Raw genomic sequence first — 25,363 nt, 5'->3', positions numbered from 1 at the left:
GAGACAGAGAGTGCCAGAATTGATTTAAAAAAACATGATCCATCTATATGCTGCCTACAAGAGACACACCTTAGACTTAGAGACACAAACAAATTAAAACTCAAAGGACGGACAAAAATATATCAAGCAAACAGCAATCAAAAAAGAGCAGCAGTGGCAATATTAATTTCTGACAAAATAGACTTTAAAGTTAAATCTTTCAGAAAGGATAAGGAAGGACACTATATAATGATTAAAGGGACAATACGCCAGTAGGATATAACCATATTAAATATTTATGCACCCAATGACAGGGCTGCAAGATGCATAAAACAAACTCTATCATCATTGAAAAGTGAGATAGACAGCTCCACAATAAAAGTAGGAGACTTCAACACACCACTTTCAGTGAAGGACAGGACATCCAGAAAGAAGCTCAATAAAGACACGGAAGATCTAAATGGCACAATCAACCAACTTGACCTCATAGACAGGTACAGAACACTCCACCCAAAAACAACCAAGTATATTTTCTTTTCTAGTGTACATGGAACATTCTCTAGAATAGGACAGATATTAGGTCATAAAGCAAGTCTTAGCAGAATCCAAAAAACATTGAAATATTAAAAAGGTAAACAAAAAACTCCCAGCAACAACAACAAAAAAAGCCCTGGTCTGGATGGCTTCACCGGAGAGTTCCGTCAAACTTTCAGAGAAGAGTTAACAGCAGTACTACTAAAGGTATTTCAGAGCATAGAAAAGAATGGAATACTACCAAACTCATTCTATGAAGCCACCATATCCCTGATACCAAAACCGGGTAAAGACACCACAAGAAAATTACAGACCTATAGCCCTCATGAATGTAGATGCAAAAATCCTCAACAAAATTCTGGCCAATAGAATTCAACAACATATCAAAAAAATCATTCACCATGACCAAGTGGGATTCATACCAGGTATGCAGGGGTGGTTCAACATTAGAAAAACAATTAATGTAATCCACCACATAAATAAAAGACAAGAATCACATGATTTTATCAATTGACGCAGAAAAGGCATTTGACAGAGTTCAACACTCATTCATGATAAAAAAAAACTCTCAGCAAAATAGGAATAGAAGGAAAATTTCTCAACATAATAAAGGGTATTTATACAAAACCAACAGCCAACATCACCCTAAATGGAGAGAGCCTGAAAACATTCCCATTGAGATCAGGAACCAGACAAGGATGCCCTTTATCACCACTCTTGTTCAACATTGTGCTGGAAGTCCTAGCCAGAGCAATTAGGCTAGATAAAGAAATAAAGGGCATCCAGATTGGCAAGGAAGAAGTAAAAGTATCTCTATTTGCAGATGACATGATCTTATACACAGAAAACCCTAAGGAATCCTCCAGAAAACTACTGAAACTAATAGAAGAGTTCAGCAGAGTATCGGGATACAAGATAAACATACAAAAATCACTTGGATTCCTCTACACCAACAAAAAGGATATTGAAAAGGAAATCACCAAATCAATGCCATTTACAGTAGCCCCCAAGAAGATAAAATACTTAGGAATAAATCTTACCAGAGATGTAAAAGACCTATACAAAGAAAACTGCAGTACACTTCTGCAAGAAACCGAAAAAGACTTACATAAGTGGAAGAACATACCTTGCTCATGGATAGGAAGACTTAACATTATAAAAATGTCTCTTCTACAAAAAGTGATGTATACATTTAATGCAATTCTAATTCAAATCCCAAAGACATTCTTTAATGAGATGAAGAAACAAATCACCAATTTCACATGAAAGGGAAAGAGGCCCCGGATAAATAAGGCCTTACTGAAAAAGAAGAACAAAGTGGGAGGCCTTACTTTACCTGATTTTAGAACCTATTATACCGCCACAGTAGTCCAAACAACCTGGTGCTGGTACAACAACAGATACATGGACCAATGGAGCAGAATTGAGAATCCAGACATAAATCCATCCACATATGAGCACTTGATACTTGACAAAGGCCCTAAAACAGTTAAATAGGGAAAAGACAGTCTTTTTAACAAATGCTGCTGGTATAACTGGATAAAAAAAATCTGCAAAAAAATGAAACAAGACCCATACCTCACTCCATGCACAAAAACTAACTCAAAATGGATCAAAGACCTAAATGTAAAATCTAAAACGATAAAGATCATGGAAGAAAAAATAGGGACAACGTTAGGAGCCCTAATACGTGGCATAAACAGTATAGAAAACATTATAAAGGACATAGAAGAAAAACTAGATAACTGGGAGCTCCTAAAAATCAAACAGTTAGGCTCATCCAAAGACTTCACCAAAAGAGTAAAAAGACTTCCTACAGACTGGGAAAAAGCTTTTAGCTATGACATTTCTGATTAGCGCCTGATCTCTAAAATCCACGTAATACTATAAATACTCAAATGCAAAAAGACAAATAACCCAATTAAAAAAATGGGCAAAAGACATGAATAGACACTTCACTAAAGAAGACATTTAGGTAACGAACATATATGAGGAAATGTTCACAATCATTAGCCATTAGAGAAATGCAGATCAAAAAACTACAATGAGATTTCACCTCACTCCAACAAGGCTGGCATTAATCCAAAAAACAGAAAATAATAAAAGTTGGAGAGGCTGTGGAGAGATTGGAACACTTATACACTGCTGGTGCGAATGTCAAATGGTACAACCACTTTGGAAATCGATTTGGTGCTTCCTTAAAAAGCTAGAAATAGAACTACAATACGATCCAGCAATCCCACTCCTCGGAACATATCCTAGAGAAATAAGAGCCTTTACACAAACAGATATATGCACACCCATGTTTACTGCAGCGCTGTTTACAATAGCAAAAACATGGAAGCAACCAAGGTGCCCATCAACGGATGAATGGATAAATAAATTATGGTATATTCACACAATGGAATACTGAGCATCGATAAAGAACAGTGAGGAATCTGTGAAACATTTCGTAACAAGGAGGAACCTGGAAGGCATTATGCTGAGTGAAGTTAGTCAGTTGCAAAAGGACAAATATTGTATAAGACCATTATTATAAGAACTTGAGAAATAGTTTAAACTGAGAAGAAAACATTCTTTTGTGGTTACGAGAGGGGGGAGGGAGGGAGGGTTGCAGAGGGGCATTCACTATTTAGATAGTAGAAAAGAACTACTTTAGGTGAAGGGAAAGACAGCACACAATACAGGGGAGGTCAGCACAATTGGACTAAACCAAAAGCAAAGAAGTTTCCTGAATAAACTGAATGCTTCGAGGGCCAGCATAGCAGGGGCAGGGGTCTGGGGACCATGGCTTCAGGGGACATCTAAGTCAATTGGCATAATAAAATCTGTTAAGAAAACATTCTGCATCCCACTTTGAAGAATGGCGTCTGGGATCTTAAACGCTAGCAAGCAGCCATCTAAGTTTCATCAATTGGTCTCAACCCACCTGGATCAAAGGAGAATGAAGAACCCCAAGGACACATGGCGATTACGTGCCCATGAGACAGAAAGGGCCACATGAACCAGAGACTACATCATCCTGAGACCAGAAGAACTAGATGGTGCCTGGCTACAACTGATGACTGCCCTGACAGGGAACACAACAGAGAACCCCCGAGGGAGCAAGAGAGCAGTGGGATGCAGACCCCAAATTCTCATAAGACCAGATTTAATGGTCTGACTGAGACTGGAAGGACCCCGGTGGTCATGGCCCCCAGACCTTCTGTTGCCCCAGGTCAGGAACCATTCCCGAAGCCAACTCTTCAGACAGGGATAGGACTGGACAATGGGGATGGAAAGTGTCGCTGGTGAGGAGTGAGCTTCTTGGATCAGGTGGACATTTGAGACTATGTTGGCATCTCCTGGCGGAAGGGGAGATGGGAGGTTGGAGGGGGTTAGAAGCTGGAGAAATGGACATGAAAAGAGAGAGTGTAGGGAGAGAGCGGGCTGTGTCAATAGGGGGAGAGTAATTGGGAGTATGTAGCAAGGTGTATGTGGGTTTTGTGTGAGGGATTGACTTGATTTGTAAACTTTCACTTAAAGCACAATAAAAATTATTTTAAAAATTTATATTGTGCTTTAAGTGAAAGTTTACAAATCAAGTTGGACTCTCATACAAAAATTTATAAACACCTTGCTATATACTCCTAATTGCTTTCCCCCTAATGAGACAGCACACTCCTTCCCTCCTCTATTTCTTTTCGTGTCCTTTGGGCCAGCTTCTGACCCTCTCTACCCTCTCATCTCCCCTTGGCATTTCTTGGTGTTCCTTGGCAACTGTCTTCCCCTGTGTGTGTGTCTCTGTGTCTATTCTGCTCTCTATAAAACACTACACAGAAGGGGTTAGTTTTAGGACCCACCCTACTCTGGTATGACCTCATTAACATAACAAAAGGAAACTCCTATTTCCAAACAGGATCACATCCACAGGTACGGAGGAGGCCAAGACCTCCATACATATTTTGAGGGGACACAATTTAATCCTTAACACTCCATAATCTCCATTTCATGCATCCCGCTTTCCAACCACCAGCTTATTCCTTCAGCACTACAACTCCAATGATCCTTTAACCCCCACTGGGACCCTCAAACCATTGATCCTACTATTTTTTCACTGTCTTTCATCAAACCCTGATTATGTACTTCCTTTCTTCCTTAGACTCATTGCCATCAAGTTGATCCCGACTCATAGCAACCCTATAGAAGAGAGTAGAACTGCCCCATAGGGTTTCCAAGGAGCGCCTGGTGGTTTCGAACTGCCGACCTTTTGGTTAGCAGCCAAATTCTTAACACTGCGCCATCAGGGCTCTGGTTCCTTTCTTCCTTACCCTGCCTAAAATCCATGGTCAGTCACCATAATTTCTCCCTCGAATATAGACTCAACTCCTGTAGCCCTGCCTCATTTCCTGGTTTTATGGACTGAGTTGTGTCTCCCAAAAAGCAATGTACAATTCCTAATCCCTATGCCTGTAAATATGGCCTGTTTAGAAATAGAGGTTTTCTTTTGTTATGTTAATGAGGCCATACCAGAGCAGGGTGGGCTCTAACCTAATTACTTTTGAGTGGTGTCCTATAAAAAGGCCAGATTAGACACAGAGACACACGTGGGGGCTGGAAGACCTGGGGACAGACTCTGGGTGAGAAGCCTCTACATCAAAGCAACACCAAGGACTGCTGGCAGACACCAGAGACTATGAGAGAGGCCCACAGAAAGAATCAATACGGATGACACCCTGATTTGGACTTTCAGCCTCAAGAAGTATGAGAAAATTAATTTCTCCTCTTTAAAGTCCCCCATTTGTGGTATTTTTTTGCTACAGCAACCTAGGTACTCTGTTACGTACATCTGGCAAAATGCCAACCCTGACGAAATCCAACTGTCTAACCTCCTCTGTGTCTGCAACTGTGTGAGTGCACATGGCTGGAGAGACCCACGCAGACATGCTGACTAATTTCACTGTAAATTAATGGCCATTTTTTTTTTTAACCCTCAAGTTGGCCCTTACTGCAGCCCAGCAATCATCCTCCATTTCCTTAATACATTCACCCTCTCCCTCTCCCAGAAGACTATTTCAAACTTTCTCTCTTCAAACCTCCAACACCCCGTCCCCATTCTCATTTTCAGCGGGTGGCTACCTTCCTGGTTCCCTGAGAAAATTGAAACCATCAGAAGAGAACTTCTGCAAGCCCCACCCTTCTACCTGCATCTGCCTTCTCTCTCCTGTAGCATCAAGTTTTCCCCCTCTGCTGGCTTGTTGGCATACAAGCGCATTAACATGCTGTAGTCTCTCCCGTATTAAAGCAAACTCCCTTATTTTGTCCCCTCATATCCCTACAACCACCACTCCATTTCTCTGCTCTCCTTTGTTGCAAAGCTCAAAAGAGTTGACAGAATGAGACTGCAGAAACCCTAGAAGATATGGCCCCCGGACACTCTGTTAACCCAGAACTAAAACCATTCTGGAAGCCAACTCTTCAGACAAAGGTTAGACTGGACTATAAGACATAAAATGATACTGGTGAGGAATGAGCTTCTTGGCTCAAGTAAATACATGAGACTATGTGGTCAACTCCTGTCTGGAGGAGAGATGAGAAGGCAGAGTGAGACAGGAGCTGGTTGGATGGACACGGGAAATATAGGGTGGAGGCAAGGAGTGTGCTGAGTCAGTAGGGGAGAGCAGCTAGGAGTACATAGCAAGGTGTATATAAATTTTTGTATGAGAGACTGACTTGATTTGTAATCTTTCACTTAAAGCACAATAAAAATTAAAAAAAAAAGCAAGAGTTGTCAATACTTGCTGTTTCCATTTCCTTGAACTCACTTCGATCTGTCTCTGTCCCCTGTCTCTTCCTGGAAATTGCTCTTGTAAGGTTACCAATGACCTCCACATTGCTAAGAACAATGGTCCATTCTTTGTCCTCCTCTTACTTTTCCGGTCAGCGGGATTTGATACACTTGCTCACTTCTCCTCCTTGAGACACGTTCTTCTGTTAGCTCCTTTAGCTGTTTCCTCCTCATCTCAAGGGCATCCAGGGCCGAGTTCTTGGGCTGCTTTTCTTGTTGATTTTATCCAGTCTCATGACTTTGAATGCTGAGTAAATGCTACCTCCACCACCCATCTGTCAGGTTGTCTTACTGTGCTGGCTTGTATGCTGCTGTGATGCTGGAAGCTATGCCACTCATATTTCAAATACCAGCAGGGTCACCCATGGTGGATAGTTTCAAGGGAGCATCCAAACTGAGACAGACTAGGAAGAAAGCCTTGGTGATCTGCTTCTGAAAATCAGCCAATGAAAACCTTATGAAGCACAACAGACATTGTCTAATGCAGTGATGGAAGATGAGCCCCCAAGTTTGGAAGACACTTGAAATACACAGTGGCTACAACAATGGACTAGAGCATACCAATGATTTGTTCTGTGGTACACGGGGCCACCATGAGTCAGAGCCAGCTCAATGGTAACTAACAATAACTGCTACTAATTCTTCACTTTTATATCTCCAGTCCTGAGGTTGCTCCAGAACTCCAGCTTTCATATCCCATCTCTTCCATCTCAATCTTCCTCATCTCAGTTAATGGCCCTCCATCCTTCCTGTTCCTCAGGCTAAAAGCTCGAGAGCTATCCTTGACTCCTCTCTTTCTGTCGTACCCCAATTCCAATACGTTCAGATCAAGATCTAAAAGCGGGGCGGTGGGGGGGGGGGGAGGGAGAGAGGCAGGCAGCCCTCCCCAGCCAGTCCCCAGAATGCCTGGAGCCTTCCTAGAGTTAGAAAGCCCTCTAAGGAAGCCAAAGAGTCTGGAGAAAGCCAGCTGCCCAAGACTCAGCTCCTCGAGGGGAGAAAGCAGGGGCCAGAGCTGCTGTTGGTTTTGGGGGCATCATGATGGTAAGTCACAAGCCTAACTTCGCTGCAGCTCCTCATTTCTATTTGGTCTCTCCTGCCTCAGCTCTGCAAAGACCTAGTGAGCACCTGCTGTGTGCGAGGGACACATGAATAGACACGGTCCCTAATCCTCAGGACCATAAGTGGAACAAGCACGTAAGCAAAGTATACAACCAAACATACCTGAGGCCGGTACTATTATCATCATTCCCATTTGACAGATGAGAAAACTGAGATGCAGAGATGTTGGGACACTTGCTCAAGATCTTAGAGCTAATATGTCTGAAGCAGGCAGCTCACTCCAGGGCCACTGCCCCCGCCTTGCAGTTCCTGAGGCAGATAATGGAATGGGGTCAAGCGTCCTGCAAGACTTCTCAGTGGAGGTGGCATCTGAAGTCAGCAGGGAGAATGAATCCAGTGCATAGACAGCAGTGGGAGGAAGGACGTCTGGGCACAGGCACCCAGAAGAAGACTGGGGCTGCTGGAGCTGAGAATGACCGGGAGGGCAGGGGAGCCAGAGACCCTATGCATACCCCAAGAGTGGCACCTTATAAACAACTGTGAAAAGTGAGGGTGGTGGCTGTTAAGATCAGGGTGGGAACATGTTGGGGAGCTAGGAGCATCAGAAGTCAGTAAGGAGCAGCACTGTTCCCCTAAGCCTGGACTGGGTCCTCACCAAGGAGACCCCAGGCTCCCTCGCCCTAGCTGAGCTGTTCTCTAAAATATACCCAGTCCTCTGGGCAGCAAATGAGCCCCATTCTCATCCCCAGGAGATCCTGGTTTTCTCTGTGGGATCCTTCCTGACTGGCTGTGGTGGTGTGGCTGTCCTTGCTTTCAGTGGGGAGAGGGAACAGAGGGTCTGCAGAGGCCAGGGGAGGCCCTGGAGTCTTGGAGGAGCCAGCCAGCCAGGGAAGGGTGCTGGAATGGATGGACTGCTCCAGGGCAGGGGGCAGGGGAGGGGAGCAGGAAGGGTGGCAGGGTGGCAGGGAGCTGAGCCCTGGCTAAGGACACTTTCTGCCAACCTGCCAACCCTGGAAGCTGGAGGGTGTATGCCTGGTCCTGGTGGAAGGCGGAGCCCACATCCCCAAGGGCAGGTTAGCGGTCCCCTGCCTGGGATAGGGGTGGGGGTGTTTCCAGAGGTTCACCCTCTCCAGCGTACCCAGGGGAGGGGGCTCTGGGGGTGCCCTGAAGCCCCAGCTGGGTGGGCCGGCGCCTTCTCCGAGGCTTTCCCAGTCCCTGAGCTAGCTCCCTTGAACCTTCCTGCCCCACTCTTAGCAGCCTGCCTGGTGTTGTGGCTCTTCCGGGACGTCCCGCATCCCAGGCTCCGGAGGACTCCCCACCTAGCGCTCTTAGCAGGCCCAGAAGACTCCTTCCTCTTCCCTTTCCGCGCCTTCGGGTTTCTGAGCCAAGGTCCTCCTGCATCTCGCTGTAACTCCGCGAGGGAGACAGCATTCGCCCCATTGCTACGATCTGACAGGAGGGCTAACGACCAGGGTCGGGGAGGTAGGTGAAAGAGCCCAGGACACCCAGCTATTGGCAGCACACAGTCTCGCCCCGGCCATTCTCCTTCAGGCTTAGGCTGCGGCCCACGCCCCTCTCCTGGCGCCGGGCAACCAAGGTATCCCGGGAAGCAGGCAGGTGAGCGCGTTGGGGACTCAGGAGATTAGGTCACCTAAGGGCCACTCTATGAGTCGGAATCGACTCAACGGCAATGGGTGAGGGCCACTCCAGGACAAGGCGGGGACAGCGCCTTCCCCGAGCGCAGAGCAGGCCCCGCCCCCTCCGCGCCACGCATTGGGCGGGGGTGCGGGGTACGCGGTAGTGGGGGAGCGGGTGCACGGAGCGGGTTGCGGGGTGAGCGTGGTGGGGTGCCCAGGGCGGGGTGCGCGGGGTGCGGAGGCGGGGTGGGCGGGGGTGGGCGGGGGTGGGCGGGCTTGCAGAGCTGGATACGCGGGGCGGGGTGCTTGGGGTACGGGGTGCCTGGGGGGCGAGTGGGCGGGGCAGGGTGCGCGGGAGGGTGCGCGCCACCGCCCCTGGCCCAGCGCGCGCACTCTCGGCCTGCGGCCCTGCCCTCGCTCTCCCCGTCCTGGCCCCGCCAAGGCCCGGGACGCAAGGCAGCGCGGCGATCCCGGTCTGGAGACAGGGGCGCGGTGGCCAAGGCGCACGGGGGGTAGCAGCGGGGCGGGGGGACCACGGCGGAGCCCGAGCGAGCGGGCCGGGGTCCGAGGTAACGGGCAGGGCCTGGTCGCCCGGCAGCCGGGCTGGGACCCTGGGCGGCGGAACGGAGCCCAGGGCGGCGGGAGGCCGCGGGGTGGCAGGGGCGGGAGGCAGCCGGGCAGAGGACCCGGTGGACCCGGAGCAGGTGGGCGGGGACAGGGCCCGGCGGTGAGGCGCGGCGAGGTGGCTGGCTGCGTGTGCAGGCAGAGCGGCCGCCTCTGGGCCTGGAGAATGGTGAGGCCAGTGGGGTTGGGCGCCCAGCCCCGAGGGCAGGCTCGGGGTCCAGGGCCAAGAGCTGGGCGCAGGCACTGTGGGGGAGGATCTGGAGGCCCAGCCAGGCACCGGAAGAGTGCTGCTGGGCCAGGGCGCTGTGGCAGGCCACAGTGGGCGAGGACAGGCACTTTCAGGGCTGGCATGAGCGCAAGGGGACCCCAGAGTTGGAGTTTGAGCCTAATTTGGGAGTGGCCGTTTCACGGGTGGATCGATGAGTCATGAGATTTGGAGGTCACAGAAGCCTGGCCTGAAGATCGGTTCTGAGAGAAGGCGACACCAAGGGCTAGGATTTGGAGAAGTGCTTTGGAGGCCATATCTTGGACACCAGGTGCTCTGGTGGCCTCTGGTCCCCATGTCAGGGACTTTGGGAGCAGTGGCGTCCCAGAGCCTAGTGATCTGGGAGCTTGGGCCTGGGTTGGGGTTAAGGGAGGTCTTTGTGGTGGCCCCTGCCTTCCTTCCTTTGCACCCCTCGGGCTTCAGCCATGTTTCCTGTGGGGAGTGGGTTAAAAACGCCTTGGGCCTCTCAACAGCACACGTATCCACCAGGGGCAGGAGGGACATAGCCTTGCCTGACTGCAGCAGCAGTCTCTGTCGTGGAGCCCTCACACTGCCTCCCTGTTGCCATAGTGACAGTCTATTGATGGTGTATTTATAGGGGGAAAAAGCAGGCGCTACATTTGGGGAGGGCAGAGAGGAGGCCTTATCACCAGCAGCAGCAGCAGTGGTGGTGGCGACTACAGAATGGCTAATGGGGCAGGCCATGCCAGGTGAGCTGCTAACCAGGGGCTGCTCCTGGCTTGTTGGGAGCTTACCAATGAACTCATGACTGCCACAAGTGTCAGGCAGGTGTCAGGATCACACACATTCAGGCGATGACATGTGTGGGTGTGCATGCATGCACCAAGTCGGCCATGTTTGGAACAGAAGGTGGCTGTGTGTAAACTGTTATGTGGTTTTTCTGTGTAAAAATTCAAAAGAAAAAAACCCTATGATTCTCTTCAATAATCAATGAAATTTGTATTATTTTCTGTCCTCCTTTATCAGTGAAGGCTTTGCCCATCTGTTTCAACCCCTGACACAACACCTCCATTTTTGTGCTGTCAACAACTTGCTGTTAGGCAGGCCATGCCTACACCCTACCCCACAGAGGTGCTGGCTCTAGCACAACGTCAGAGATTTATGATGGAAGAGGAGTTTGAGATCACGTTGTGTCTTTGCTCTTGTAAAGGTTGAGGGCCAGCTTTTCTCATGATGGCAGGCTGTCTGTTGACAAATGCACACAGAGTTTTTGGTGAGGGTTATTCTCAAAAGGGAGCAGCCCCAAGACATGGTGTTTCCCCCAGAAGGATGTTAGCTTTGCTATTTTACCTTTCACTTCAAACTGAGTTATGATTTAGATCCTACCTGTTTGCCAAAAGGATTAGAAGACATATTATGAAATATACAGTGAGACTCTGAAAACATAAATAGAAAATTATAGACCATGTCGCTGGAAAGAGGCATATGTGCTTAGCAGCTGGGTTTCCAGGATTTCTGTGCTTGGCAGCAGAGGCGGATTACCCAGTAAGCAACGTACGCACGGGCTTAATTGTGTTCACTTACTAATCTATAGTGAACAATTTCATATGGGTTTAAAAGACGTGAAAACCAGGTGAAACTGTGCTCTACAGATTAGTAAGCACAATTAAGCCCGTGTGTACCTTTTTTTTTTTTTTCTTTATTTAGTACCTTACTTATTTGGTAATGCGTCCTTGTTTGGCGGTCAATGTCAGTGTTAATGCTGAGCTTCCTGGCAGCCTGGGCAAAAAGGGTAGCAAAATGGGTTACACAGTTCATGTGTCCTGCATCCAGTTAGTCATAAAACCAGAGCTGCTGCTTAGAGAGGGGAGAGGTAGGGTGATTGCTACCAGATGGGGATGGCGTGGCCAGTGCTCAGGAATACGTGTGTGAGTGAGAGAGTGCTGCGGGGGTGAACAGTATTCTGCCTCCGTGGCGTCCATCTGGTTGGATAGCTCCTGAGCAGGAGACAGGCTTTTGAACAACAGCTTACGTTCCAGGCACTGCTTCTCACTGCTGATCGTTTAAATAAATGTCTTGGTGCTCTGTTGCAGTGTTCCTTAGTGCAAAGGCAGGAGAGGTGCCTGTTTCCGGAAGATTCCAGGTACTCTGCTGCCTTGTCTGGGAACTATGAACACAGCAGGTCATCTGGGCTTGTTTGGGACTAGCGGATTTGGGCAGGCCGAGTAAGAAGGTGACTGTGTTGTGCATGGGGGAGCTTGGCCCTGCAAAGCACGTGTTCTCGAAGGTTTCTCCAGGTTTCTCTAGTCCCAGCTGGGCTGTGACTTTAAGATGGTGGTGACTGCCATGGAAAGCTTTTGCCAATGCCTGCTTCTTAAACATGTGCTGCCTGTTATCAAGGACTGTGTTTGTCATTAGAGGTATCTGGGACTTCTCATTGGGATCAAAATTAGTTCTGAATTCAGGTCTTGTTTTTGTCACTGTGGATTGGCATGAGCTTGTCTAAGTCCCCAGTCTCTCTGGGCGTCATGGCTCACCTGTCTCAAAGGTCTTTCCAATTCTGAAGTGTCTTGAGGGAAGCAAGGAAGGAAGAGCCTTGCCCTGTAGGAGTTTTCTCTTTTTAACCCTCACATTGTCTAGACTGTTAGAATACAATCTTGGGGACATACTGGAAAGCTTTGCTTTGGGCTCTGTTAGGCCTTAGGGTGCCTCTTAGGAGGAGCTTGGGGAAGAATGAGATGCACAGAGCTATGAGTGGCCGCATGGAGGTGCTCTTTGACCTTTGACCCCAGGCCAGGGGGCTGGGCACATCCCAGGGCCAAATGGGTGCCCCATAGGGCTCTGGGTGTGATTTTGCTGTGACTCTTCTTTTCTCCTTCACCAGGCAAGTGAGACACTGGATCTGAGGAATCATCATGGCTGGTGAGCTTTCCAGGCCCAGGCTGAATGGTGGAGGCCATGCCTAGGAGCTCATGGGAAAAGCCTTCCTCTCCCCAGGGGGCTCTGTGGCCAGCACCCGATTGGCTAAGTAGCTCCTTTCCCATCCCAGGCACTTGGCTCCTGGTAGATGTGCACCTACCCAGGCCACTAGGATAGACACTGACATGAGCACAGAGGGGGTTTGTTGCCATAAGAACAAGAAGTCCCAACTCTAGGTGAATACAGGAGCCGATGCCACCTCTCCTTTCACCCTCCAGAGTCTCAGCTGAGGCTCATGGGGTGCACAGCCCATCCACACCAGCAGCCCCACTGTAGCCGGGCTTTTCCCTTTGGGATAAGTAGGGATGGCCACTACCCAAAGACAGTTTTGCAAGAGGGATCTGTGCACTCCAAATAGATCTGCTCTCTGCCCTTCCCAGAGGAATTCTCAGGTTAATGTCTACCCAGTGCCCTGATCTGCCCCAGCCAGATTTCGTGGTACAGCGGTTAAGAGCTTGGCTGCAAACCAAAAGGTCAGCCATTTGACTCTACCAGCTGCTCCTTGAAAGCCCTATGGGGCAGTTCTACTCTTCTGTCCCATAGGGTCGCTGTGAGTTGGAATTGGGTTTGGTTTTTTTTTTTTTTTTTTTTTTTTGGTCGTCTTGGGCAAGGCAATTGATGACAGGGCAGAGGGATGCCACCCTGGTGGAGTCTTATGGATCTAGCTGGCCTTGGCCCCACCAGCAGCTGCCTCAAAGGACAATAAATTCTTCAAGATAAGGGCTCTGCTTTTTTTCTCTAGGTGGTGCAGAGGCCACTGGGCACTTACTCATCCATGACCTCAATGTTCAAAATCCCACCCATCATCCCTAGGCAGCTTGCATTCCCCACTGAGTTGGTTCTCAGTGTCTCAGAGGCCTGACCCTTGCTGAGGAGTTCCTGTGTGGTGCAAACGGCTGATGCGCTCAGCTGCTCACATAAAGATTGGGGGTTCCAGTCCACCCAGAGGCTTCTCAGAAGAAAAGCCTGGTAATCTACTTCTAAAAGGTCACAGTCTTGAAAACCCTATGGAGTAGTTTTCCTCTGACACACATGAGGTTGCCATGAGTCAGAGTCAACAGCAACTGGTTTGGTTTGGTTTGGACGCTTTATAGGTCCATGGCATTATCATAGTGTCACAGGAAGTCAGCCCCACCCTTGTCTGGGGCGCTTTGAAGCCTGGTGTTTCCTCAATCCCTTAGGCCTCATGCCTTCTGTAATCATGCTTCGGCCTCTGGGCAGTCTGGTTCGAGGGAGCCCTGGCACTCCTCATCCCCAGCCTCATTGCACTCTCTCTTCAGTGTTTCTGGAGGCCAGGAATGCCGACTCCATCCTGAAGTGGTTTCTTCACACCAGTGAGTTCCTGGAGGAGCTGCATGGAAGAGATCTGCAGCTACGAGGAGGTCAAGGAGGTGTTTGAGGACAAAGAGCAGATGGCACGTACCACCTTGGGGCTGGGGGCTGGGGGCTGGGGGCTGGGAGCAGCATCGGCCTCGGGATTCCGAGGACATGGCCTGGACTCTCAGCCAAATGGGGAGCATTGAAGGGAAGCCATGGAAGAGCAGAGGAGTGTCCTTACCCTTCCAACTGCTTGACTCCTGGAGTCCTCCTCACTTGGGGGCATTACCCTTTGTCTTTTGGGTCCCCCTGAGGATGATCAGGTGTGAAGGGATGGGCAGACTGGCCTTCCCGAGGGCCTCTGAAGCCCACCTGTGGCATGGGCACTTAGGGAGCCTCCCACTGTGCCCGTCTTCTCCAGATGCCAGTGACTCTTGCCCTTCTTTTGCAGATGGAGTTCTGGAAGGGGTACCCAAACGCAGTCTACTCTGTCCGGAACCCCGTGTAGAGCTCAGACACCATGTATGTGGTGGTGCCCCTCCTGGGAGTGGCGCTGCTAATTGTCATCGCCTTGTTCATCATCTGGAGGTGCCAGCTGCAAAAGGCCACCCGCCATCACCCCTCCTATGCTCAGAACCGGTACCTTGCTAGTCGCGCTGGGCACAGCCTCCCCCGGGTCATGGTGTACCGCGGCACTGTGCATGGTCTGGCTGAGTCCTCTGGGCACCGGGAAGCAGGGAGCAACCCGCACGTGGTGCTGGGACCCAGTCGTGGGGCCAGGACCACGGTCCGGCTCGAGAATACCTTGTACCTCCCTGAGCTGTCCCTCTCCAGACTGTCCAGTGCCACCCCGCCCCCATCCTACGAGGAGGTGACGGCTCCCCAGGAGAGCAGCAGTGAGGAGGCCAGTGTCTCTTACAGCGACCCGCCCCCAAAGTATGAGGAGATAGTGGCCGCCAACCCTGGCTCAGATAAATAGTGGCACGAGGGCCCTGGGTAGAAACCTCCTTCAGGTGTCTTCGATTTTCTTTTAACAATTTTTAAGACTGTGCCACCACAAAACAGCCTTAGCCTCCTTGTTGCCAAATAATTCCATAACCGTGGTTTTGTAGGAAGTCAGTTAGCAGCGACAGGGTGGGGAGGATCAGGGGTAGGGATCATGCATGAGTCAAAGTGCCCTGGGAAGAGTCACAGACCAGAGAGCCCAGCTCTTGTGGATGCCCCCATGCCCCTACCCTCCTGTGCACCTGTCAGGGGTTGGCTTCTCTTATGCCAAAGGAATCATATGTCCACAGGCTCAGACCCAAGGTTGTGGGGCTGACTGGACGACCTGTCTGGGTCTGGAATCCCAACCACAGAGGTTCAGGCAAGAGGCCAGTCCTTTAGCACTCCTTCCCCCCTTCTCCCTAACAGTCCTGTGCTTTCTGTCCTGGCTGGGCTGGGCCAGAGCACTGCATCATGGGGAAAACCGTTGTGCTGACCCTGCCCACAACCTCCAGTGATGGGCTGAGCTCCAGTTAGTGTGCAAGATTTGCCCTGGCATAGCCCCCGCTCTTTCCCCCGTCCTCGCAGCTGTCAGAACAAGCTCGTCTGATACATGGCTCTGGGGCGGAGAGCTGAAGTGTTCTCCTTGGCAGGGTGACTGGCCTGTAAGCCCATTGGACCCATGAGCTTGGCCTCCACAGCCCTGTGCTCTCTGGCTTTGAACATTTAGGATACTTCCCTTTACATGTGTTGAACCTGAACTTCAGATCAGTGATTTCTCCGTAATGATGGTGCCTAGCTGGGGAGAAGATCCTAAAGTGTCCCTTTTTTCTTATTTCTTTGTGGGGAGGTGGGGGGGACCCATGACCCGGGGTGGAAGGCCCAGCTGAGGTTTGCTCTGTCATTGCCAGGGGCTGGTCTGTTTTCAGTAACTCCTTTCTGTGGCTGTCAGTGACCAGGCGTAAGACACTGTCAACACTGCCTCCCCCACCCCACCTCCCTCTTCCTGGCCTCAGAGCCAAACCATTTTTCCTCTGTGGTGCTTTAAAAAATGTAGCACATCTTTAAGGGGCCCTAAAGAGTGCACAGCCAGGGTCTGTTGGCAACCACAGCAGTTGAAATCACACAGGCTTGACAAGCTTCTTGCTGTCTAAAGAGCTCTCCACAGTGGGCAGTGGGGCCTGGCCTTGGAATACAGCTCTGCCTTGAGGCCCCAGATGATTTCTGGAGACCCCTCTGGTCCTGGGAGCCTGCCACGGAATGTGTTTAAAGTTAGAGGGCTGTGTTCCTATCCCAGTGAGACCAGCAGCATGGATGACTTGACCTATGGCTAGGGGTCTCCTTCCCCTCACCTCACAGGCCCTTTGGAAGCTGACTGAGCTAATGTCTGTGAAGTGCTTGAAGCACCAGGGAGCCCATGAGCTTTGCCCTTAGGAAGACTCTTCCAAAAATGTGTAGGTTATAGTGGATCAGTATTAGCTGAGGCCCCCATATGCCTCTGAGGAGGTTGGGAGGCCCCAAGCTGAAAATGTTGAGCCTCAACCTAGGGAGTCAGTCTCCTGCCAGTTGGCCCTTTCAGTCCCCTCCCCCACCCCCGAGGTTTCCTTAATGCCAGAGGTGCTGACCACGTGGCATTTCACCTTTAATTTCTTCTTCTCCCTTCCCTGGGACTCGAGCATTGCACTCCAGCCCTTTTCCACAAAGGGAGTTTTGACCTAACAAGCCCCTTCTTTTTCCATGGTGGAGGAGGCCATGTTGGAGGGCCTAGGGAAGGCAGCTCCACTGTCCCAGCATTTCCTCAGGCAGGTGCCTGCATGTGACCTGGGAGCCCATGAGAAGACACTTACCCCAATGTGCCTCCTCTCTAGTTGGCAGAGAGCTAGGCCTGGGCCCCGCTGACCAGAGACAAAAGGAGGATGCCAAGCAATGCCTACTGCCTTTGGCCTCTGCGGAGCCCTTCTCTGCTGAGGGCCTGGATAGCTTGGGGCTGGGTGGAGATGGGAAAGAGCAGGAAGCAGGCGCCTGGGGAACAGCCTGTCCAGGGCAGGTCCGTGTCCTTCAGAGGCTGAATGCAGGCCCCTGGGAAGAACCTAGAGTCAGTTTCTTTAGGCCCTGGCACAGCCTGGGACAACTGAGGCTCTGTGGTCTTGGTTCAGGTGCTTGAGGTGGATTCTCCATTCTTCGAGGTTGATTGAGGCTGCAGTCTCTGGGATGTTTAGAAGCATATTGTAGGAAAAAGGCTGTACAGTACACAGTGGGCATGACTCCTGTGGTGCACATTTGGCCTTTAAGAATGCCCTGTACATACTTTTCGAACTCTGTCTTTGTATGGACTTGGATTTGATACAATATTAACCCTGAGTAGCTACATTTTTGTTGTCTTGGGGCCTGTGTGTCTGTGTGTATGTGTGTGTATACGTGTGCATGTTGCCTTTTCTCACATGTTTATCTGAGCACTCCTGGGCCTTGTTTTCCTTTTTTGTGTGGAAAGGCATGTGACTATTGACTTTGGGAATGAGGGGGGGAGAGCTAGCTATTTAGACATTTTTCATTAAGGAAAAAAAAAGAAGAAAAGCCTTTAAAAAGTTAATTGAAATAGGACTGTCACTTGTTTTCAACCAAAAACTTTTTAAGACTTTTAAAAACAAGAACCACCATCACGTCCGTCCCCCTCTGCCCCTCACCTCGGGTTTCCGCATGAAAGCACAAGAGAAAGAGGCATGGCTGCCGTGCCCATGTGAACACCACCAGCACACCTGTGTCGCTCTCTGGCTGATGTCAACGCATTACTGAGCGGTCTCCACAAGAACCCCACTGCCACTCGTGTGAATTCCATTGGGTGCTTTGGAAACCAGGCATCAGCCTGATTTGTTGGACGTTGTCTTTTGGTGGCCCAAATGGGAGGGATTCCGGGTGTGACATTGTCTTTTTGTTAAGTCTTTGGAGCCAGATGGTTTGCCTCTCTCAGTGAATGGAGGACTCCCAACCCCCAGCCAGAGTAGACTTTTTGACCAAATGGCACCGAGAAGATGAGAAAAAAGCCAACACTGCCTCTAGAATGTTCCTTTGTCCAAGACAGAGCAAGAGAGCCGGCATGGCTCCCTATACCCCCAGCTCTGTCTTTCTAGGACTGTGTCCGCTGTCTTGGGTATGTATACTCACGCTCACAGCTGAGGTGCCAAGCTGGGTTTCAGCCTGACAAGTAATGAGGCTCCATTTCAGGACTGTGCCGATTAAGAAACAAACACATCCTCCCCACTACACTCTACTAATACTAATCAGTGTAATTATCTCATTTAAGATGAGTACTGTAATCAGACTGCCTGCGACGCCACTAAAACCCCACTCATTTCAAGCCCACTAACTCAGAACTTCGAGCAAATCGCAGCTTAAGAGAATTCACAGTTATTCTGTGAGCCTTGCTGAGTGAAAATATTGGAAATATTTTTCCCTTTAGTAAAATTTCAGAGTCTTCTGTGTAAGAGGAATCCAGTTGAAAATGAGTCCCTTTTGCAAATAAAGGCCTGAAGATATTAAGGATCCCGTCACCGTGCCTTCAGCTTTGGGGTTTAGCAGTTCTTGTGTGTGAGGCTCCTTCCGTCCTGGATGATCTCTGGTTCTCTCTCCACCATGGCAATGTTTGGGTGTTGCCGCCTTTCACCCTACTCCTTTATTTATCCTCCGAGTAACAGAGTCTGTGAACTCACCTGTAGTTGTAAGTAGCACACCTGTGTAGCTTTCCAAGGAGTCTGTAAAAGCACACGTTTTGGTATTAGACTAGCCCTCTCATCATTCGCCCCCAAACTTGCAAACTTAAGGAGATTTTGCTTTCACAGGCTTGTGGGCAGTGAGTCTCTCCCTCTTGAGCAAGAATTTCTCTGGCAAAGGTATCCAAACACCACACCCCCTCGGGCTCACTGCATCCCCAGTTGCTGCACTGTGCTGCCAACTGACTGGTGATTGGTGCCTGCCCTTCTCCCATCCTCTGGGTCCAAGCAGGACCACAGACATCCAGGATCGAGACAAATCCCCAACTCCTTAGCCTCCCAGTCAGTCTCCCCTTATAGATGTCCCCTTCCCAGGCCTGCACCCACCTGCTATTTCACCCTGCTATTGTGAATTCGTGACAATAGAAACCCTGCTATGTGCCACTGAGCCTATTGGAATGATGTCTGTGAAATAGAGTCACTTTTGTCCCACTTTAAACTGTGCTCGTGTTCATGTGGTGACCATTGTCAGCTGGGACATCTGCACACTCAACAATATGGCAGGATTTCACTCGAGCCTGGGGCCGCAAACATGCTTGCTTCTGATTTCTCTCTCTCTCTTTTTAAAGTTGTTGAGTTTAGCTGTTGAACGTTGTCTCTTTCTGTACAAGAAATCACTAATAATAATAAAGAGCAATGGCATTCACTTGTGTCCTGGCCTCGTCCATCTTGGGTCACTGTTGATGCCTGTCTATGACTTTCATGAGGTATGGATGGTTGGAGGCCAAACCTGTTTTTCCAAAAGCCAGAAGTAGATAAGGAAACAGCCTAAACCAGGTTAGGAGGAGGAAGCAGACATGTCCAGAGTCCTTAAGTTATCCCCAAGCTGTGTAAGATGATCTCTGGACCCATCCTCCTGGGACGAGGTGAGTAAGATCTGTCACAGATCATGTTAGCAACTTCCCTGTCACCTAACCCCTGGTTGCAAACAGAGGGATCCTTGCTAGAAGGATGGTCTGCTTGGTTTCAGAGCTGGGGAAGGCAGGGAGGGAGACTTTGTCCTCCGCCCCACGTAGGTGGGACAGGACACTTAAGCTTTGTCCTGGCTCCTGAATTCTGAGGTGGCTAGGGCCAGGGGCTGTTCAGAGTGCAATGATGTCCCAGCGCCCACAGGGAGGAAGTGGGCTTTGAGCCTCAAAGGACTCCCAGCTGTTGATGTGGAGTGAACTAGAGCCATGGGAAGTCACAGCACAGACCGTGCCAGCCCCCGGCCATGACAGTGATCCGCACTTGAATTGGAAAAGTCCCAGCAGTGATGAGACGATGGCACTGAGAATTTAATGTGGAGGCTAAATGCCATGGATGGCAGCCAGAGCCTTGAGTTTCATTCTTGTCGAGCGATGCCAACCTTCTGGGGATGCTGGGAAGTCAAATGAAGGCTATTCAGCACACAGATGGGGTCATGTTCTGAACATGGTTTTTGAACTTGGGCCCTTTTCCCCCGAGACTAGCATTCTAGATAGTGGCTCAGTCCCCAGCTAGCCCATAAAAGGAAGCTAACGCTTCCTGGGTGGCCCCAGGCTTCCAAAGTCCCCCTCGGGACACTATGCAAGGGCCTGGAACCTCCCTTTCCTATCCGCCTGCTGCACTTAAAAGTCACCGGTGCCAGAGCCACGACACTTGAATTCCTGGTAGAGGGTGGGCAAGTCAGGGACAGGGATTATTTGCTCAGAGTACAGACTGAATAGATATGGTGGAAGGATACAGCCCTGACTCACACCTTTCCTGACTTTAAACCACACAGTATCCCCTTGTTCTGTCAGAATGACTGCCTCTTGCTCTATGTACAGATTCCTCACGAGCCTAAGTAAGTATTCTGGAATTCCTATTCTTCGCAATGTTATCCACAATTTGTTATGATCCACACAGTCAAATGCCTTTGCATATTCAACAAAACACAGGTAAACATCTTTTGGTATTCTCTGCTTTCAGCCAGGATCCATCTGACATCAGCACTGATATCCCTGGTTCTATGTCCTCTTCTGTATTCAGCTTGAATTTGTCAGTTTTTGAATGATCTTACAGCAAAATTTTACTCGAGTCCGATGTTAATGATATTGTTTGATAATTTCCGATTTCTGTTGGAAAAGCTTAGGGGGTGGAAATCATGGCTTCTCTGAGGTGCTGGCAAAGACGGGGGCACTGTGGCCAGTCTGAAACCAGTTCTTCCCTGCAACAACTGGACGTGGGACGGTTGCCAAAGGCCTAACAGGCAGGTGGGGTTGGGAGAGGAGAAGTGGATGTCAGGATGGTTTTCCTGGGGTCCATCTGTGGGGAGTGGTGTGAGATCCCAAAGCCTGAAGAATAGACCAAATGTTTGCGCCTCCTCAGATTTTTTTTTTTTTTGTAACAGACAAAACATGTTGTTTTCAGGCGTCACAAAACTGGCAGCTGGAATAACAGGGACTTTCAATAATTTCTTCCAGGAGTTTCAACCTCATGCTGCCTTCAGTTCCCCCAGGCTATATATGCTGTAAAAGTAGAGACAGATTGTGCTGAATCCCAGGAGCACTGTGGGTGGGCCAGCGGGTCCAGGCACCCCTGGGTCCTGGGGCTGATAGGACATGCAGAAGTGGGTGGTGACAGAGCCCAGGGTTCCACAAGCCAGGTGTGTTCCTGCCTCAAGCCAGGCTGTGGATCATGCCTGCTTAGAGCTCAGGCAGTGGTGGGTTGGATGGGGGGCATGAAACAAGCGATAGCAATGGGATGCGATGAACATGATCCTAGGGGAAGCCCAGAGGGAAGGAGGCCATGTGACCACAGAGGCAGAGATTGGAGTGATGTGTCTGCAAGTCAAAGAATGCCAAGGATCACCAGCAACCACCAGAAGCTGGGAGAGGCAAGAAAGGATCTTCCCCTAGAACCTTCAGAGGGAGCACGACCCTGCTGACACCTTGAATTTGGACTTCGGGCCTCCAGAACTGTGAGACAATAAATTCCTGTTGTTTTAAGCCACCCAGTGTGTGGTCCTTTGTGACAGCAGCCCCAGGAAATGAATACAAGGACCAAAGCAGGTTCTTTGGGTTGACCAATCAGAAGGGCACTGTTGACCTTTGACAAGGGGCTGTTTTATTGACGGTGGGTGAGTCGCTGGACTAGAACAAGTAGTCTGGGAGGTGAGAAAGTGAAGACAGTGTGCATGGCATGGGTAACACTCTCAGGGAGCAGCGTAAGGACAGTAGCATGAGTGAGACAAGATGCTGTGGTCATTTCCAACTCAACTACTCTTGAATGAGTGCCTACCATGTGTCTGTGCTGTGCTGAGTGCAGGCGGGGAGACAGAGAAGGAAGCAGACAAAGTCTCTGCCCTCATGGAGCTCACAGCCCAGTGCTGGCAAAAGAGGTGAAGAAGATGTTTATGTATGGAAGAGAAACGTCCAGGCGTGGGGGAGAAGCTGAGGGCCTGGGAAAGCACGGAGACTGCTGACGGAGCTGGAGATGCATCCTACACCCAGGGGAGGGACGACCGTGTGCAGGGCATGGACACTTTGTCCTTTGTAAGTGCAGGAAGGCCTTGGAGGCCATGTGGAAGTTCTAGCAGCTCATGTGCATCAGGCACAAACTCTGTACCAGGAACTAAGTCCCTTCCCTTCAATGACCCCTTAGCCCCCTTTTCAAGGTAGGACCACTGAGGCACAAAGAGGCAAAGTCAATTGCCTAGGTCACACAGCTAAGAATTGGGGAGTCAGGGCTCAAACCCCAAGGGGGGCAGTAAGACTCCAGAGCCAGGCTCTCACCACCCTACCTCCCTGGTGTACACTGCTTGCGAGCAGGAAGTGGAGCTGCAACCTTTTTGCTGGCAATCTGGGAGGGATGGGGTTAGAGGATGTTTTCCAAACCCTTTAGGCCCAGTCCCTCCATGGGACCTCCTGTTGGTCAAGCAAGGCTCCTGGGCTGCCAGTCAGAAGACCTTGGTCTTTGCCCAAGCCGTACCACTGAATTGCTAAGTGAACTGGGTCATGCCCTGGCCCTCTTTAAGCCCCTCTTTTTACATCTGTAAAACGGAGGCTTGGCCTCACTGCACTTGTCATGCAACTTCTCAGAACAGCATTTCTCACCTCTGCCTTCTGTTCCTTCCTTCCCCACGTCTTCCTCCAGCTCGCTCACAGCTCGGCTTTAGAGCTGGTCAGTGTCTGGGCTCTGCACTGTTCTTTCCACCTCTTCCTTGTTGGCTAGGTGCCCTTGGCTCAAGTCTCCATGAAACACAGTTGGCAACAACCCGATCTGAGTTTTAGCCTTCTGCTCTGTGCAAAGAGGGGCCACTGAGGCTCAGAGAGGGGGGATCGGAGAGAAAAGAGCTGGGAGGCAGCCCTCCTCTTCCCCCTCCACCTTCTGTGCTGCTCTTTGCTCCACCTCCAGGCCAGGCCTGAGGTACCCAGGAGTCTTCATAGCTCGGTCCCACCCCGGATGCTCAGGCAGCCCCCTCCGTGAAGGGTCCTGGAGGCTCAGGGAGCCACTGAGCATCTCATCCAGGTGCCTCATGCCCACACTTCACAAGAGTGCTTCCACTCAATAGCAGGAAGGTTCTTTTACCAATCCGATGACAGGGGACAGTGGTTGGACCAGGTCACCCTTTAGGGCCCTCTCAGATTGACAGAGGCCAGTAAGGCAGTGTGTGGCGGGGTTAAGGGCATGACTTCCCCAAAGACAGGCCCCTGCCACTTCCCTCCAGACCCATGAGCTTCCTTCCTGTTGGCCTGTTTTGGCTCTGCTCCCTAGAGCATGAGCTCTGTGAGGACAGGGATCTGGTTTCTATCCCTGGCGCCCAGCACCCAGTAAGTTGATTCAACACAGAAACCTGGAGATCAAGGGGCTCCCTGTGACTTCCTTCTGGCAGCCCTCTCCCCATGGGGTCGATCCTGCGGGCCATCCTTGGTGGCCTTGTCACTGCCCATTGCCTCTCTCTGCTCCCAGGGCCAGCTATAGCCCTTGTGGTTTGACCTTGTGTCTGCCCCTCTGTCTGTCCCTCTGTCTCTTTAAGGCCTCTGCTAGTCCTGGGCCCCTTTCCTCTCCAGCTGAGGGGAGGGCCCTAGGGCTCCAGGGGTGAGGGGTGACCGCAGTACCAGCTGCATCCAGGAGAAGGAGGGAGAATTGTTCACAGGTTCCTAGTTTCATTAATAATAGTAGAGGAAGCTCCCAGGTGCCTGGAAGTTCTGGGTTTGCTCGGAGCTGCAGCTGCCTGAGAAGCTCTGAACAGGGCTGGAGGCAGGCCCTGGGGTCCTCACATCCAAAGGCTTTGTACTTTCCTTCAGGACTTTCAGCTTGAATGATATCTTGCATGGGACCCCAGTATAAGTCAGTGACCAAACCAGAACTTTTATGATGCAGAGGGTCTGGGGTCTGCCTTGAAGCCCAGGCAGCCCCAAATGTACCTTCCAGAAGCCATGAAACACAGTTGACAACTGGATCTGAGTTTTCGCCCACTACTCTGTGTGATGAGGGGCCACTGAGCGTCAGAGAGGGGAAGTGACTTGCTTAAGATCCCCCCGTACCAGGACTAGGAGGCACTCTCAGCAGTTCTGGCCCTGGGCCTGGGTCCCTTCTGCCTTCCACTGCTGCTGACAGGGGCAGTGGAGAGTGAGTGGCAGCCAGACTGGGGGCAGGTACATAGGGAGGTGTGCAGGCAGAGAGAGACTCTGTGGGGGCTGAACGCCCTCTAGATATCAGCAAAAGCTTGGATGCAATTAACTGGGTTTGTTTGGTCCCCAGTGGGGCCTCTGTGCTCACGACTGCCTTTAGGGGAGAAGATGATATGTTTTCTTTGGAGATGCTAAGCTTGAGGGGAAGGAGCGCTTTCATCCTTATCCCTTTCGCTTAATAAAACAGCTCTTATTTTAATAAAGATCCAAGCCCTCCAGGAGATAGTTCGCAGGAAACGAAATACAGAAGGTCAATAAACATATGAAAAATGGCTCAGGTTTATTCATAATTAAAGCAGTATAAATTAGAGCAACAATAACATAGATATCATTTTTCACCCATCATAATGATGCCTTTTAGAAAGTCTCATAATGTCTTCTGTTGATGAGGCCGTAAAGAAGCAAACACTTTCTTCCCTGTGGTGGGCCCCCACTGTGTGCAGCCTCTTTGGATGGGGCTTTGACAATATTGGTCAAAATCATACACACAGAGACCCTGTTGTTGTTAGGGTTGGGTCCTTGTGCTCCATAGGTTTTCACTGGCTGATTTCCGGAAGTAGATCGCCAGGCCTTTCTTCCACATATACCCTCTTGTTGGGTGTTGTCAATTCCAATTCATAGCCACCCCACGTGACAGTGTAGAACTGCCCCATAGGGTTTCTTAGGCTGAAATGTTTCTGACGGCAGATCATCAGGCCTTTCTTCCTTGGAGCCGCTGGTGGGTTCAAACCACTGACCCCTCGGTTAGCAGCTGAGCACTTAACCATTGCACCACCAGGGCTCCTTACATA

General features: G+C 50.2%; 1 protein-coding gene across 1 annotated transcript; it reads left to right on the top strand.

Annotated features, from left to right (window-relative positions):
* Positions 1 to 9,777: 9,777 nt before the first annotated feature.
* PRRG3 (proline rich and Gla domain 3) lies at positions 9,778 to 19,568 on the top strand. The gene is given in 4 exon segments (XM_049873415.1): positions 9,778 to 9,829; positions 12,771 to 12,808; positions 14,146 to 14,280; positions 14,634 to 19,568. Coding segments are annotated over 2 exon segments (588 nt in total). The 5' UTR covers positions 9,778 to 9,829; positions 12,771 to 12,808; positions 14,146 to 14,220; the 3' UTR covers positions 15,162 to 19,568.
* Positions 19,569 to 25,363: the final 5,795 nt, after the last annotated feature.

The sequence above is a fragment of the Elephas maximus genome, chromosome X, assembly GCF_024166365.1.
Source record: "Elephas maximus indicus isolate mEleMax1 chromosome X, mEleMax1 primary haplotype, whole genome shotgun sequence".
In the NCBI taxonomy this organism is placed as follows: Eukaryota; Metazoa; Chordata; class Mammalia; order Proboscidea; family Elephantidae; genus Elephas; species Elephas maximus.
Note: the sequence above shows the minus strand (reverse complement) of the source record. Positions and strands in the feature narration are given on the sequence as shown.